General features: G+C 39.6%; 1 protein-coding gene across 1 annotated transcript; it reads left to right on the forward strand.

Annotated features, from left to right (window-relative positions):
• Window positions 1-2,191: 2,191 nt before the first annotated feature.
• Window positions 2,192-3,715, forward strand: RNASE9 (ribonuclease, RNase A family, 9 (non-active)). The gene has a single exon (XM_010839447.1). The coding sequence runs from the start codon at window positions 2,192-2,194 to the stop codon at window positions 2,816-2,818; it is 627 nt and encodes a 208-aa protein (XP_010837749.1). The 3' UTR covers window positions 2,819-3,715.
• Window positions 3,716-15,676: the final 11,961 nt, after the last annotated feature.

The following is a 15,676-nucleotide window of genomic DNA, read 5'->3' on the forward strand; positions in this document are numbered from 1 at the left end:
TTCATTGTGTTGGTGATGCCATCCACCCATCTCATCCTCTGACACCCTCTTCTCCTGCTCTCACTCTTTTCTAGCATCAGGGACTTTTCCAATGAGTCATCTGTTCACGTCAGATGACCAAAATACTGGAGCTTCAGCTTCAGCATCAGTCCTTCCAGTGAATATTCAGGGTAGATCTCCCTTAAGATTGACTGCTTTGATCTCCTTGCTGTCCAAGGGACTTGCAGGAGTCTTTGCCAGCACCACAATTTGAAGGCATCAACTCTTTGGCATTTTGCCTTCTTTACAGTCCAACTCTCACAACCGTACATGACTACTGGAAAGACCATAGCCTTGACTATATGGACCTTTGTCAGCAGAGTAATGTCTCTGCTTTTGTCTCTAGGTTTGTCATCACTTTCCTGCCAAGAAGCAACTGTGTTCTGATTTCATGGCTGCAGTCACTGTCCGCAGTGATTTTGGAGTCCAAGAAGAGGAAATGTATCAGCTTCCACATTTCCCTTTCTATTTGGCATACAGTAATGGGGCCAGGTGCCATGATCTTAGTCTTTTGTTTTAATATTTAGTCTTAAGCTGGCGCTTTCACTCTCCTCCTTCACCCTCATCAAGAGGCTCTTTAGTTCCTCTTCACTTTCTGCCGTTAGAGTGGTATCATCTGCATATCTGAGATTGTTGATATTTCTCCCGCCTGTCTTGATTTCAGCTTGTAACTCATTCAACCCGGCATTTCTCATGATGCGCTCAGTGTATAGGTTAAACAAACAGAGTGACAGAAGACAGCCCTGTCTTACTCCTTTCTCGATCTTGAACCAATCAGTTGTGCCATACAAGGTTCTAACTGTTGCTTCTTGACCCCCATACAGGTTTCTCAGGAGACAGGTAAGATGGTTCCCTTAAGGAATGTTTTTCTTAAATTCCCTTAACATGATTAGCATGAAGCGTTATAAAGATGTGCCTCAGAAGTAGGTGCTATATTAAATATTTCCATTTCTTTTTAAGTAGGAGAATTCTTGAAAGAATATAAGGAACTACCCAGTTTCCCATATTTGTGTGGTAAAGACACTTGTTTATGTATATGACAGGTACTGGGGAAATATTAGTGCAGCCTCCAGTGGGGTGAATAGACATGGAGATGCACACATATGGAAGGAAAGTTGTGACTGTGAAGTCTGATGATGAGGGTACCATGATGGCAGATAGGCACACAGGATGGGAAGAATTTAGAGACAGGAAAACCTGAGAAGGAAACATGAAGTCTTCCTTAAAGAAAAGATTAAAAAAAGACTCACAAGGTCAGTAATGTACCTTAGTGAAAGAGTTCTTCTGAGTGGGGAGAGGTGGCCTAGGAGACTGTAATATGGACCCACAATTCCAGGCAATGAGGTGATGGTAATAGTATTTAGACCAATCCACACACATTTGGTGCTCATTTGACATGATGGATCTTGCTTGATCCCTTGTGCAAGGATACTGATGGTCAGAAATGAGCAAGAGGAGAAAGTCAGAAGATGAAGAATGAAGTGAAGTGAAATCACTCAGTAGTGTCTGACTCTTGTGACCCCATGGACTGTAGTCCATCAGGCTCCTCTGTCCATGGGATTCTCTAGGCAAGAATACTGGAGTGGGTTGCCATTTCCTTCTCCAGGGAATCTTCCCGATCCAGGAATCAAACCTGAGTATCCTGCATTGCAGGCAGATTCTTTACTGACTGAACTATGAGGGAAGCCCAAGATGAACAATGGTCCTCAGAAAAGCAAGATGTTGGTGAGGGGGAAAAGGGGATCATGTACAGCTCTTTAGAGCAAGTTCTTAACTCCAGGAAGAGAACAGATACATTTACTTCAGAAGGAGGGAGCCCATGAGCCTCTTCTCTGCCACCTGCCTCAGTGCCCTCTTGACCTCTTGTCCTCTTTCCTTTCCTTCCTTCATCTCTCTCTTGCTCTCTTCCTCAGTTCTTCCTTGTTTCCTTCTCTCTCTCTCTCTCTCTTCACTGTTGTCTCTCTCTGCCTTTCTCCTTTTCTCTCCATTTTCCTTCACCTTTCCCTCTCTTACCCTCAGTCTTCTAGATTGAGTATAGCTCTCCTAAGGTCACCTTGGAGTAAATATTTTACAGGTATTGAAATAGATCCTGAGTTGTCAATTTTTAAACGGTCCAAAGTCTTAGATCTCAGAACAGCAAAAGGTGGTAGAAATGGGCCTGCATAGGAACAGAAGGCACAGCCTCACAGTAGACATAACTCCTTCTCTCTTATATTCCCTTCAGGGAAACATGGGGACTCTGATCAATGTGCAGCCCCTGTTTCTGCTCTTCTTGCTGCTGAAGCCACTGCAGTTTGTGAGGATAAATGATTCATATTTATCAGATGAACGACGAGAAGAATTAGAAGACTATATAGACGACTTACATGCTACAGGGCCTACCAAACCACCTACCAAGGAAGCATTCAAAACCCATGTTATTATTGATTCTGAAATGCCATTAACTGACGAAGATTACTGCAATCTAGAAATGAAGAGGAAACGTGTTCACAATAGGCTTTATTGTGCTAAAGAGCATTTCTTCCTCCAAGCGTCATATGAGGACATTGAAAAGATGTGTTATAACATATTTGTGAAATGTACAAATGGGATTAGGAAATGTCACAGGAGCCGGCAAATAATATCAGGAGTGCATTGTGTTTTAACAAGTGGGATCATGATGCCATTTTGTGAATACACATCGTCTTTCAAGGAGGGATGGGTTTTTATCACTTGTCAATGGGAAGATGATATTGGAGAAATTATCCCTGTGTCTGTAATTGATATTTTGGCCATATAAAGAATCATCCACCAGGAAAATCTCTTTCCCTCCACCCCTCTAGAAGTACATTCTCTAAGATGTTAAAGCAAGAAGATAGAATCCTATCCTTACTGATCCTTACAAGTCAAACTTGAGAATGGAAAATTTGATCCCATTCACTTTCATCATTCACTGCCTGCCCTTTTTCTCCTAACACCAGGCAAAGGAAAGGTGGGCTGGATTAAGAGATAGTGCTCTGAGACATGGATTCAAACAGGTCACAGAGTTTAGCACACTTTGAATTTTTTATGTGGATGAATGCCTGCAGGGAAAGGATGACCAGCACCAAGAGGAATAGGAAATGTTTCCTGATAAATGAAAGTGAAAGCCCCTCAGTCGTGTCCAACTCTTCGTGACCCCATGGACTATACAGTCTGTGGAATTCTCCAGAATACTGGAGTGGGTAGCATTTCCCTTCTCCAAGGGATCTTTCCAACCCAGGGATTGAACCCAGGTCTCTCACATTGCAGGCAGATTCTTTACCAGCTGAGCCACAACGGAAGCTCCAAAGTTGTATTCATGTGAATTTCTGGTTCAGTAGAAATAATAAAGTGCATTGATGTAGCTAGGGGTCTCTGGAATGCTTATGTGGGGTTTTTGGGTTTGACTGACCTTCCTCTGTGACACAACTTGAAACAAAAAGAATTGAAGGGACTTTCATGGTAGTCCAGTGGCTAAGATTCTAGGCTGCCAATACAGGGACCCTGGGTTCCAGTTCTGGTGTTGGAACTCGATCCCACATTCCTAATCCAAGAGTTTACATGCCGCAAATGTAAACATGCTGCAAGCTCCATCTAAAAATTTGGATGCCACAAAGAAGATCAAGACCTCAAATGCTACAACAAAAACCTGGCACATTAAGTAAATAAATAATTTGTTCTAAAGAAGAGTTGGGAACCCCCTGTGACATTGTGAAATTCACATTCTTAGTTGGTGTATTTGTAGAATTTTCACTTGTTCTCTTCTTTCCATGCAATACAATACTCATGGGGACAGGAAGATATAGATATAACAAGAACCATCTTAGCATAAATACCTAATATTCAGAATAGCAAGCTCCCCAAAGTAATTTTCAGCTGTCCAGTGCTGCTTTTGTGAATTCCCACATCTTGGTTTCTTTTCTTTTCACTATTTATTAGATTATAGTTGATTTACTATATAAATGTTAGTTGCTTTCAGGTGTACAGAAAAGTAAATCTGTTATGCTTATACATAATATCCACTCCTTTTAAGATTCTTTTTGCATATAGGTCATTATAGAGTATTGAGTAGAGTTCCTTGTGTTACACAGTAGGTCCTTATTAGTTATCTACTTTTTATAGCAATGTGTATATGTCAATCCCAATCTTCTAATTTGTCCCTCCCACATCTTTGTTTTAGCTTAGCCATCACTGTTTATACAAATCCAAACTTTCTGGCATAGTCACATTCATTCACCATTTCTTTTTCTCACCTTGCTGTAGCTGTGGCTTCATCTGAGAAAATTCCACTTCTGAAAGTGGCTGGAGATCCAGGATGAGAAAAGAAATCTGTCTGTCCAGTTTTGGTAACAACTTCTCCCTCCCTTTGTAAAATTCCTTGATATTCTTTGATCATTATTCCCTATAACTTACTGAAAATGGAATAAAAAGGAGTGGGGAGAGATGGGAGGGAGAGTGCCTATCATTCTTACGCATTTCATTGCAATCCAATCTGCACATGTCATCCATCCGCATCTCCACAGGGACATCCATGGGACATGCCCATCTCCATGTCCCATTCCCTGTCCTTGTCTTTAGACTCAGAGCTAGGTCCTCATTTATCAACAAGGGCCTAGGGTTCAGTGCTGCCAGACCCCAATTCCGTGACTAAGAAAATCAAGCCTCTAGATAGCACTTTTACATGGAAACTCATAACTTTTAATTGTAATTTCTGAGTGAATGAGGATTCCATCAAACATTTGAGGTCACCATGATACCTTCCAAAACCACTTTTCTAGACATCAGTTGAAGAAATTCTCCACATAGGCTATCTTGGATATGTGCCCTGGACCATCTCATTTGCTTCATGTTCATCTCAAGTATCTTGGGGTTCTACAACATACAATAAATATATTTATTTTTTATGTAATCCTCATAATGTATTTCTTTTTCTCCAGGTAAATTATCAGATCATTACACATTCTGTAATTAAAGCCATGGAAATAAAACAATGATTATTTACACAGACTGTTCCTCTTATCTAATATTACATAAAAATCTAGATCTTGACTCCTACCCACTAGATTCCCTAAGATAATGCAGTTCGTGAGGATAGTTGATGAATGTTTATCAGATGAATACATTTACTTTCTGCTGTGTCTTTATACTAAACTTTTGAATAAGAAGAGGAATGAATGTGGATTGCTTCATGACATATTAACATTCTTTATTAATAATATAATTAAGATTAGGTAAAATCATAATTTTCAGCTTTATGCATATTAAGATTGCAAAAAATTATGGTCCTGTGCCCTTAGCACAGTATCCTCTCAATAAAACAAAACTACTAAGGTGAACATTATCCCATTACAATTTATTCTTTTTGTTAGTGTCCCTTGAGATGATGCACATTAATTTTACTTAAATGTGGTGAAATTACTTATCCTTTTGTGATGGTTTATTTTCCTTAGCATAATGACTTTACCTTTCATCCACATTGTAGCATATGTTTGAATTTCCTTCCTTTTGAGGGCTAAATAATATTTGATTAAATGTACATAACACATGTTGTTTATTCTTCCATTTACTGATGAACACTTCCACCATTTGCCTATTGTAAACAGTGCTGCTTTGAACAGAGATGTACAAATATCTGTTCCAGTTCTTAGTTTCAACTCTTGTGGGTATATACCAGGGAGTGAAATTTTTAGATTTTTAGCTGTTTGAAATGTGAGAGTCAAACAACACTATGTTCAAGATACTGATAATTTATAACAGAATGAGAAACTGTAATGATGCCAATCAAAATACACACACACAGAAAGAAACTGAACTTTCTGTTTTAGTAACACAAATTCAGATAATTTAACTTTTTTAATTACATAAAATAGTTTGAATGTGAAAGTCACTCAGTCGTGTCTGACTCTTTATGACCCCATGGACTATACAGTCCATGGAATTCTCCAGGCCAGAATAGTGGAGTGGGTAGCCTTTCCCTTCTCCAGGAGATCTTCCCAACCTCAGGGATCGAACCCAGCTGCCCTGCATTGCAGGTGGATTCTTTACCAGTTGAGCCACCAGGGAAGCCAAATAGGTTGAAGGAACCTAAAATAACAACCAAGGTAAATTTTGCTGCCACCCTTGAGAGTTGAAATTTTGATACAGATATGTTGAATTTAGAAAAAAAAATTCACACTTTTCTTGCTTCTGAGTTTGAGATGCACTTTCACACTGCACATATTTTTAAATTAAATGTAATTTACTTTAAACCAGATGTAACTAGGTTTGTAAAAAAAAAATTTTTTTTGGTGTCTTTTGCCATAGGCATTATTATTATTATGCGATTTGTTTCAGGCAAAGTTTTCTGTGCACTTGTGTTATATGGATATGTAATTCAGTCTCTGTGTGTAAGCAAGTCTTTCAATCATTTTCTTTATGCCTGTGTGCCTCTTTTGTATAATAAAGACATTCTTGGTAGTTTCCTGGTAGTCTAGTGGCTAGGATTCCATGCTTTCACTGCCATGTCCTGGGTTTAATCCCCAATTGGAAAACTGAAATCCTGCCTGCTGGGCAGCAAGGCCAAAAAGAAAAGAAACGAAAAACAAACCTTATTCAATCCTAAGTATGAAAAAAATATGCTACTATACTTGTATCAATATCCTCAATGTTTTCTAAATATTACTTTGATCTCAAGTCCAACATACATTGGGGAGAGAGAGAGTGTGTGTGTGTATGGGCTACATGGAATGAACACTGGAACCTATGTGGTTTTTACTGATATGCAGCCAATTGTCTCACTAGATTTAGGTTTCTCTTCCCAGGAAAATCTATGGGATAATCTATCCCACCATATTCCATACGTCTATTTTTCTACTAATCCTAATCTGTCAGAAGGACCAGATAATGAAATCAGTCAAACCAGTGGCCATATCTTGGATATCTTAGTCATTTCCTTCTAAACTCACACTGAGGGACATTTCAGGTGCTCCAGGCTGGTGGCTCAGACAGTAAAGAGTTTGCCTGCAATGCGGGAGACTCAGGTTAGATCCCTGGGTCTGGAAGATACCCTGGAGAAGGAAATGGCAACCCGCTCCAAAATTCTTGCCTGGAAAATCCCATGGATGGAGGAACCGGGTAGGCTACAGTCCATAGGGTCACAAAGAGGTGGACACGACTCAGTGACTTCACTTTCACTTTCAGTGGTTAAAACTCAGCACTTCCACTCCAGTGGGCACTGGTTCAATCCCTGATCAGGAATCTAGGATCCCACCTGTGCCTGGCATGTCCAAAACTAAATGAATACTTACATTGTCATCTGATGTGTAAAAATCCTTTAAACTAAATAAATTCACATTGACATTACATGAAAATATAGTAGATATCAATGCAGCAAATCTTTAAACATTTTTGAAAAATCATACAAAAAGGGCTAAACAGGGCATGAGCAAGTATAAATTTGCAGAAAGCTACAATCGAGAGAGAATTCTGTCATCTGAGACCTAGTTTGACTCCATTTTTGCAACATAAGATGTTAAAATTACTCTATATTTGTGCTCTGAAGGTTGATTTTCAATTACTGAGACACTCTCACTTAGGATCTCTCTACTGTGTGCACTTCTGGAAGCTCCAGACACTCAAGCCATCACAGTGACCCTAAGGGGAAGAAATGTCTTGAATTCACCAAAAGGTGTGCATTTCAGTGAACCCATTGATCCTCTAATGGCCCATAAGGATCACACTGTTCTCCAGGTTTTCTCATACTGACCCCATTCTCAGTTTGGTCATAGATCTGAAGGTCTGAAGCATAGTTATTGCCTCTGCTGCTGCTGCTAAGTCGCTTCAGTCGTGTCCGACTCTGTGCGACCCCATAGACGGCAGCCCACCAGGCTCCCCCGTCCCTGGGATTCTCCAGGCAAGAATACTGGAGTGGGTTGCCATTTCCTTCTCCGATGCATGAATGTGAAAAGTGAAAGTGAAGTCGCTCAGTCAAGTCCGACTCTTAGCAACCCAAGGACTGCAGCCTACCAGGCTCCTCTGTCCATGGATTTTCCAGGCAAGAGTACTGGAGTGGGATGCCATTGCCTTCTCCAATTATTGCCTCTATGTGATAGTAAAAAGTATAAATTTAAAGTTGCTTAAGGTGAGATTTTTCTTCCAAATTTAATAGAGAAATACTCTGGGGTTTACTCACAAAGGTAAGTCTAATTGTAAGGACTAAGTGTTTAGACTCTCTCTTGTGTTTAACTATCCAAACTGAGGAGTTGACATTACCCGATGCTGATAAAGGGTAGGAGTTCGCTGATACGAGAATGTGGCATTCTGAGAAATTGGCACTTAATATTGGATAACATGCTCAAACCAGCTTTTAAAGATACATTTCTTCAATGACGCTTCCTCAGAATTATTTTAATTTTGAGAAATTGACAGCTTTCAAGATCACTATAAGAAATTAACCCTTCAGAAAGAGCAGTTGAATAAGGTTATATTTAGGGCTTCCCCTCCCTCACCATGTAATCTTTATTTCAAACATTATTTGGGACCGCGTTGCACATATCTTCTGTGTTTTGATTTTTTCCCTGCTTTTTTCAAATGGACATTTGCTACTTTTGTATTTGGTGTCCATTGCTTTGTTTGCCTTGTAGGGGAACAGCCTTTCTGTCAGCAATTGCGATTCTACTCGGGTTTTAACTTGGGGTTTTGCCTTTTCTTCTTAGAGGCGGACCTGAGCTTCAGGTGGACCAATCAGGGGCGTTCACGTTCATGGATTTATGCACGTGACAGAAATGAGGCCAATCAGAAAAGATATTTGTTATGTTGGATAACTGTCTCTGCTAGTCTGTGGAGAGGCCCTGCCTGTGCATGGAGCTAGCATAGAAAGCAGAGTGGAATGAGAGAGAAAACAAAGCGTGAAGGATTGGATTTCTTCATCCTACTGTGTGTCTCAGACATCTGTTTCTGTGAGTCAGTACAGGTCCTCCTGGCACTCCTGTCACTGGTTTTTTTTTTCCTCTCTTAATATATATATTTTATTGAAGCATAGTTGACTTAAAATGTTTCAGGTGCACAGCAAGACGACTCAGTTATACATATACACATATATTATTTTTAAAATTATTTTCTACTGTAAGTTATTCCAAGATATTGACTATAGTTCCCTGTGCTATACAGTAAACCTTGTTGGTCATTGCATATCTATTTTTTAAATTAGAAATCTGGCCTTGTGTTCATAGTAAGTCAAACAAGTGGAATCAAAATGTCATAAAATTTTTAGTTAAGCAAAAATTTATAAGTTTTCTAAAGTATATATTGTACGTATTATTTATATATGTATACAAAAGCTTTTCTACTAGTCTTCATAAACGCTTGAGACAGAACATTTAAAAAAAGAGTCATGATTTGAGAGAATAGCACTGAAACATGTATATTATCATATGTGAAACAGATTGCCAGTCCAGGTTCGATGCATGAGACAGGGTGCTAAGGGCTGGTGCACTGGGACGACCCAGAGGGATGGGATGGGGAGGGAGGTGGGAGAGAGGGTTCAGGATGGGGACACATGTACACCCGTGGCGGATTCATATCAATATATGGCAAAAATCACTACAATATTGTAAAATAATTAACCTCCTATTAAAATAAATAAATTACAAAAAAAAGAAAGAAAGAAAGAGACATGTGTACCCCAATGTTCATCACAGCACTGTTTACAATAGTCAGGACATTGAAGCAACCTAGATGTCCATCAGCAGATGAATGGATAAGAAAGCTGTGGTACATATACAGAATGGAATATTACTCAGCTATAAAAAGAATGCATTTGAATCAGCTCTAATGAGGTGGATGAAACTGGAGCATATTATACAGAATGAAGTAAGTCAGAAATAAAAACACCAGTATAGTATTTTAATGCATATATATGGAATTTAGAAAAATGGTAATGATGACCTTATATACGAGACAGCAAAAGAGACACAGATGTAAAAAATAGACTTTTGGACTCCGTAGGAGAAAGTGAGGGTGGGATGATTTGAGAGAATAGCATTGAAACATGTATATTGCCATATGTGAAATAGATCACTAGTCCAGGTTCGATGCATGAGACAGGGTGCTCAGGGCTGGTGCACTGGGATGACCCAGAAGGATGGGATGGGGAGGGAGGTGGGAGAGGGGTTCAGGATGGGGGACACATGAACACCCCTGGCTGATTCATGTGAATGTATGGCAAAAATCACCACAATATTGTAAAGTAATTAGCCTCCAATTAAAATAAATTAATTTTTTAAAAAGTTGGAGAAATTATAAAACATCAACTAAATGAAATGGGAGCCCTGAATATGAAATAGAAAAAGTGAAATAAATTAGATAAAAGTAAAAGATCATCATATAGTCCAGTTGTCTTTAAACATGACTGCTCATTAGACACTTATCTGGAGCTCTGGAGAAAAAAAAGTAACACCTGGGCATTTGTATTTTTCAAAAAACTTCAAGATAATTCTGATATGCATCTGGATTTTAAAAAGTGATTACAGGTTTTTCTGTTAAATCGTAGTTTTGGTGATACAGAGTTCTATTATTTTTCTGTTGATCAATTATGATACAATGGTATTGAGTAGTAGTTACATAATCACAATAGGAAAAAATGTTTATCAGTTTTCACAATCTATATCCAGACAAAAATAAAAAGTAATAACAATTGCAAGCTATGATGGGAACGTAATTAACCTAACAATATAAAATAATTACATACAATTTGGGGGGTCAAACAGAATGATGTGCTAAGTGGAAGTGCGTACATGCACATATTTTCATCCTCCCATCTGGTCTATGTCTTTTGGTTGTTGCATTTAATCCATTTACATTTAGGGTAATTATTGATATCCCAGGGACGGCGGAGCCTGGTGGGCTGCCGTCTATGGGGTTGCACAGAGTCAGACACGACTGAAGCAACTTAGCATGATCCTATTACAGTTTTCTTAATTGTTTTGGGTTTATTTTGTGTAGGTTTTTTCCTTCTCTGCGTATCCTGCCTAGAGAAGTTCCTTTAGCATTTGTTGTAAAGCTGGTTTGGTGGTGCTGGATTCTCTTAACTTTTGCTTGTCTGGAAAGCTTTTGATTTCTCCAGCAAATCTGAGCAAGAGTCTTACTCAGTAGTAGAGTATTCTTGGTTGCACGTTCTTCCCTTTCATCATTTAAAATATATCCTGCCATTCCCTTCTGGCTGGTAGAGTTTCTGTTGAGAAATCAGCTAATAGGAGTTTCCTTGTATGCTGTTTTTTGTTTTCCCCTTGTTGCTTTTAATATTTTATCTTTGTTTTTAATTTTTGTCAGTTTGATTACTACGCATCTCAGTGTGTTCCTCCTTGGGTTTATCCTGCCTGGGACTCTCTGTGCTTCCTGGACTTGGTTGACTAGTTCCTTTCCCATGTTAAGGAAGTTTTTAGCTATTATCTCTTCGAATATTTTCTCAGGTCTTTTCTCTTGTCTCCTTCTGGGACCCCTATAATGTGAACGTTTGGTGTGTTTAATGTCCCAGAGGTCTCTTAGGTTATCTCGTTTCTTTTCATTCTTTTTTTCTATATTCTGTTCTGTGGCAGTGATTTCCACCATTCTGTCCTCCAGGTCATTTATCTGTTCTTCTGCCTCAGCTATTCTGCTATTGATTCCTTCTAGTGTATTATTCATCTTTATTTGCTTGTTCTTTAGTTCTTGTAAGTCTTTGATAAACATTTCTTGAATCTTTTCCACTGTTTTCCCAACTGTGTCCCAGTTATATCTGGGACATAACTTTCTCCTTTTCATCATGGTTAATTTTCTGTAATGTGGTTTTCATTTTAGTTGCTGTGGGACTGTGCTTTTTGCTTCTTCTGTCTGCTCTCTGATGGAGGAGGCTAAGCAGCCTGTATAAGCTTCCTGATGGGAGGGACTGGTAATGGGAAAAACTGGGTCTTGCTCTTGTGGGCAGGGCCTTGCTCAGTAAAGCTTTATCCAATAATCTACTAATGGGTGGGGTATCACTCCCTCCCTGGTAGTTGTTTGGCCTGAGGCTCTGTGGTAGGGTTAATGGCGACCTCCAAGAGGGTTTATACCAAGGGGGACCTTCCTGGCCTGCTGCTGCCAGGGCCCCTGTCCCCGTGTTGAGCCCCTGTCATCCCACACCTCCCCAGGAGGCCCTCCAACATCAGCAGGTAGTTTTGGTTCTACCCTCCTGTGGAGTTACTGCTCCTTTCCTCTGGGTCTTGGTGCTCCTAAGATTTATTTTGTGCCCTCCAAGACTGGCGTCTCTGTTTCCCCCAGTTCTGTGGAAGTCATGAAATCAAATCCTGCTGACCTTGAAGGCCAGATTCCCTGGGGATCCCCAGTCTCTTTGTCAGATCCCCAGTCTCTTTGTCGGATCCCCAAACTGGGAAGCCTGACATGGGGCTCAGAACCTTCACAACAGAGCTTTGGTATTATTGTTTCCCAGTTTGTGGATCAGTCACCTGGCTGTTATGGGATTTGATTTTATCATATTGCACCCCTCCTACCATCTGGCTGCAGCTTCTTCTTCGTCTTTGGACCTGGGGTATCTTTTTTTGGTGTTCCAGCATCCTCCTGTCAATGACTGTCCAACAGCTAGTTGCAATTTTGGTGCTCTCACAGGAGGAGATGAGCGCATGTCCTACTCCACCATCTTGAACAGCCACAGTCCTGCCACTTGTAACCAGACATTCCCAGTGCTATATTATGAATATTCTGCATCAGTAAAATTTTATTGATTAAAATATTTGTATATTCTGGGAAGTAATCCATTCTAAGAATATATGATTCAATGAATATTGAACACTGATTATCTCAAATATTAGCTCTTATAGTTATGATTGTAGTGGCATTTTTGTCATGTCCATGAACATATCCAAGGTAATATAAACTTTCCCTAAATTCACTGACATTTATGTTTTCAAAGTTGAACTTTTTGCTCCTATGCAATAAAACTCGCTGTCCACATTGCTATCTAAATTATGATACTTAGAATTCTAGCTATTAAAATGGGGGGAAAGTAACAGATTTAAAAAATTTTTATTACACTTGTCAAAGTTTTCACTGTCACCAGAATATAGGATTTTCCCCCCTTATCACCTTCTCACCAGCAATGAGGTTGAAAGTATAATAATTACCAGTTTGAAAGATGCAAATTTAGTTTTTCTCTTCTGTGTTTGGGGCTGTATAATTATTATGTGATGACTGTCTATTAATGCCTCATATTAAATTCTATTTACAAATCCTGTTTTTCTTCTTAAAGTGATTTACATTGACAACACCAGTGAATAATCCCTAGGAGATATATCATTATGTACCTAAGGAAATTTTGACTCATTTCAATTTTTAAAAATATTTTGGATAAAGAGTCCTGATCTGGGACTCAGTACCCACATTTTAGGAGGAGACACTCTAGATAGACAGCCTCTCTCAGGCCCTTCCCAGTCTATAAACCTAAGCTTCTTTAACACTCCCAAGCAAGTTTAAAAGCAAAGAGGAAAAGTGAGACCTAACCAGCTGTTTGTACACCCATGTTCAAAGCAGCATAATTCACATCAGCCAAAAGGTGAAAGGAATTCATCTCAATCTCTATCCAGAAACATTTACTGAAAAAGCCTAACACTTTTGCCACTTTAGGAGGATGTTTTCTTCATAGTAAGTACACTTTTATGTACAGTAAGAAATCGATTCTCAAACTCTAGTGGATTGAGTATCACCTCATGAATTTGTTTAAAGTGCCAATTTCTGGGTCCATTCACAGAGATCCTGATTAATCAGGTAGGATGAAAAACCATTGAGTGTATATTACACAGGAAGTAAAGTGATTTTGCAGTGTGAGGTTACCAAAAGAAAACTTAAGAAACATTGCATGAGTGTACGTCACACTGTCTATTCTGTGCTCTCTGTCTCTATCTTTGTCTTCATCCTTGTCTGTCTGTCTGTGTCTTTCTCTGACCATTGATAGTTAATCTCTATTCCTACCTTCAGCCCTAATCTGCCACTAATTTACTTTCTGCTGTGTCCCTGTACTAAGTTTTTGAATAAGAAGAGGAATGAATGTGGATTGCTTCATTACATATTAACATTCTTTATTAATGATAATAAGTAAAAGTTGATAATGATAGTAAGATAATAAGTTATAGTTGGCACATGAATAGCAAACATAGTCTCAAAATACAATATATTCAGAAAAAAAGAATTATTAAACACATAGGTAACTTTTAGAGATGAGACAATAAACATTATTCCCTGAAGAATTGGTGCTGAGATTACATAGAAACCATGTGAAAAAAAACCCACCTCCCATTATACTTCAAAATAAATTCCAGATGGATGAAAGGTTTAAATTTTTAAAAATCCATAAAGAAATAAGATAGAGTGAGTGAAAATGCATATACGTGGGGGTGAGCAAAGATTTTAAGAAGCCTGAAACCACAGTATGAATTCATAAACAAAGGATGAAGAGCTTAGAGGATATACAAAATGAAGTGCTATCCTGGCCCTGGTGCTAGAGGAGCCTCAACTCTGCTGCCCATGTTCACCCTGTCCTGCTCTCTCCAGCCCAAGATGGCACAGAGACTCCAGGGTCTCCTTTCTGGGAATGTGTGCAGAGGTTCCTGGTTTGTCCTAATGGGATCACTGTGCTGAAGGGACATCTTAAGGAGGCTGATGAGAGAGGGTGTGAGGAACGGCTTCTGAATGTGCTCACACACAGAGCGCCCTCTCCCACATCAACACTTAGGATCAGTTGTTTCTTGGCCCATTCTCTGATTTCCCATCTTCAGATTTCCTCTTCTCTCCACTTTGTGATGTGTGTCCCCAAATCGACCTGATTGTAGCACCACTTGTCTATTCACATGTCTACAAACTGGATCCACCCTGGAGTCAAATATTAATATCCATCTCCACCTTGGTCAGGGTTTCTGGGTTATCAATATTAGAAAATCACTCAGGTTGTCCCAGTGAAGGACTTCTCTTCTAGCAAGAGAACAGTGGAGTTAAAAAAACAAAACAAAACATTAAACTGTCCTGCAGCAGCACAGCTAGGCTTTGTGGAAAGTGGATCTGTTTTTTTTCTTAACAGCTCTCTGCTGCTAAGTCACTTCAGTCGTGTCTGACTCTGTGTGACTCCATAGACGGCTCTCTAGTGGCTCAGAAATTATTTTAGTACTTGTCACTTTGGTGGTCTGTCTGTTTCTGGCAGTCTCTTATAGGATTACAAAGACAGCCTAGGGAAGGAGGTACACTCTAGCATCAGGTAAGGAAACTAGACCGAAAGAAGCCATAGAACAGCACTGAAGAACAGAAATGTGGAAATCAGGCTGACTTGTCACAAGGGCTTGAACCAAGATTCTGCCAGACCTACATGTACACACTGCTATATTTTAAATGGGTAACCAATAAAGACCTGTTGTATAGCACATGGAACTCTGTTCAATGTTATGTGCCAGCCTGGATGGGAGGGGTGTTTGGGGAAGAACGGTGGTGGTGGTGTTGGTTTAGTTGCTAAGTCGTTTCCGACTCTTGCAACCCCATGGACTGGGGCCTGCCAGGCTCCTCTGCCTATGGGATTCTCCAGGCAAGAATACTGGAGTGGGTTGCCATTTCCTTCTCCAGGGGATCTTCCCAACCCCTGTCTCTT

The sequence above is a fragment of the Bison bison genome, unplaced genomic scaffold, assembly GCF_000754665.1.
Source record: "Bison bison bison isolate TAMUID 2011002044 unplaced genomic scaffold, Bison_UMD1.0 scf7180017864117, whole genome shotgun sequence".
NCBI classification, from domain to species: domain Eukaryota; kingdom Metazoa; phylum Chordata; class Mammalia; order Artiodactyla; family Bovidae; genus Bison; species Bison bison.

What these genes read in the sequence shown, in the direction of transcription:
- RNASE9 (XM_010839447.1), top strand. Translation starts at nt 2,192, where the DNA reads ATGGGCCTGCATAGGAACAGAAGGCACAGCCTCACAGTAGACATAACT.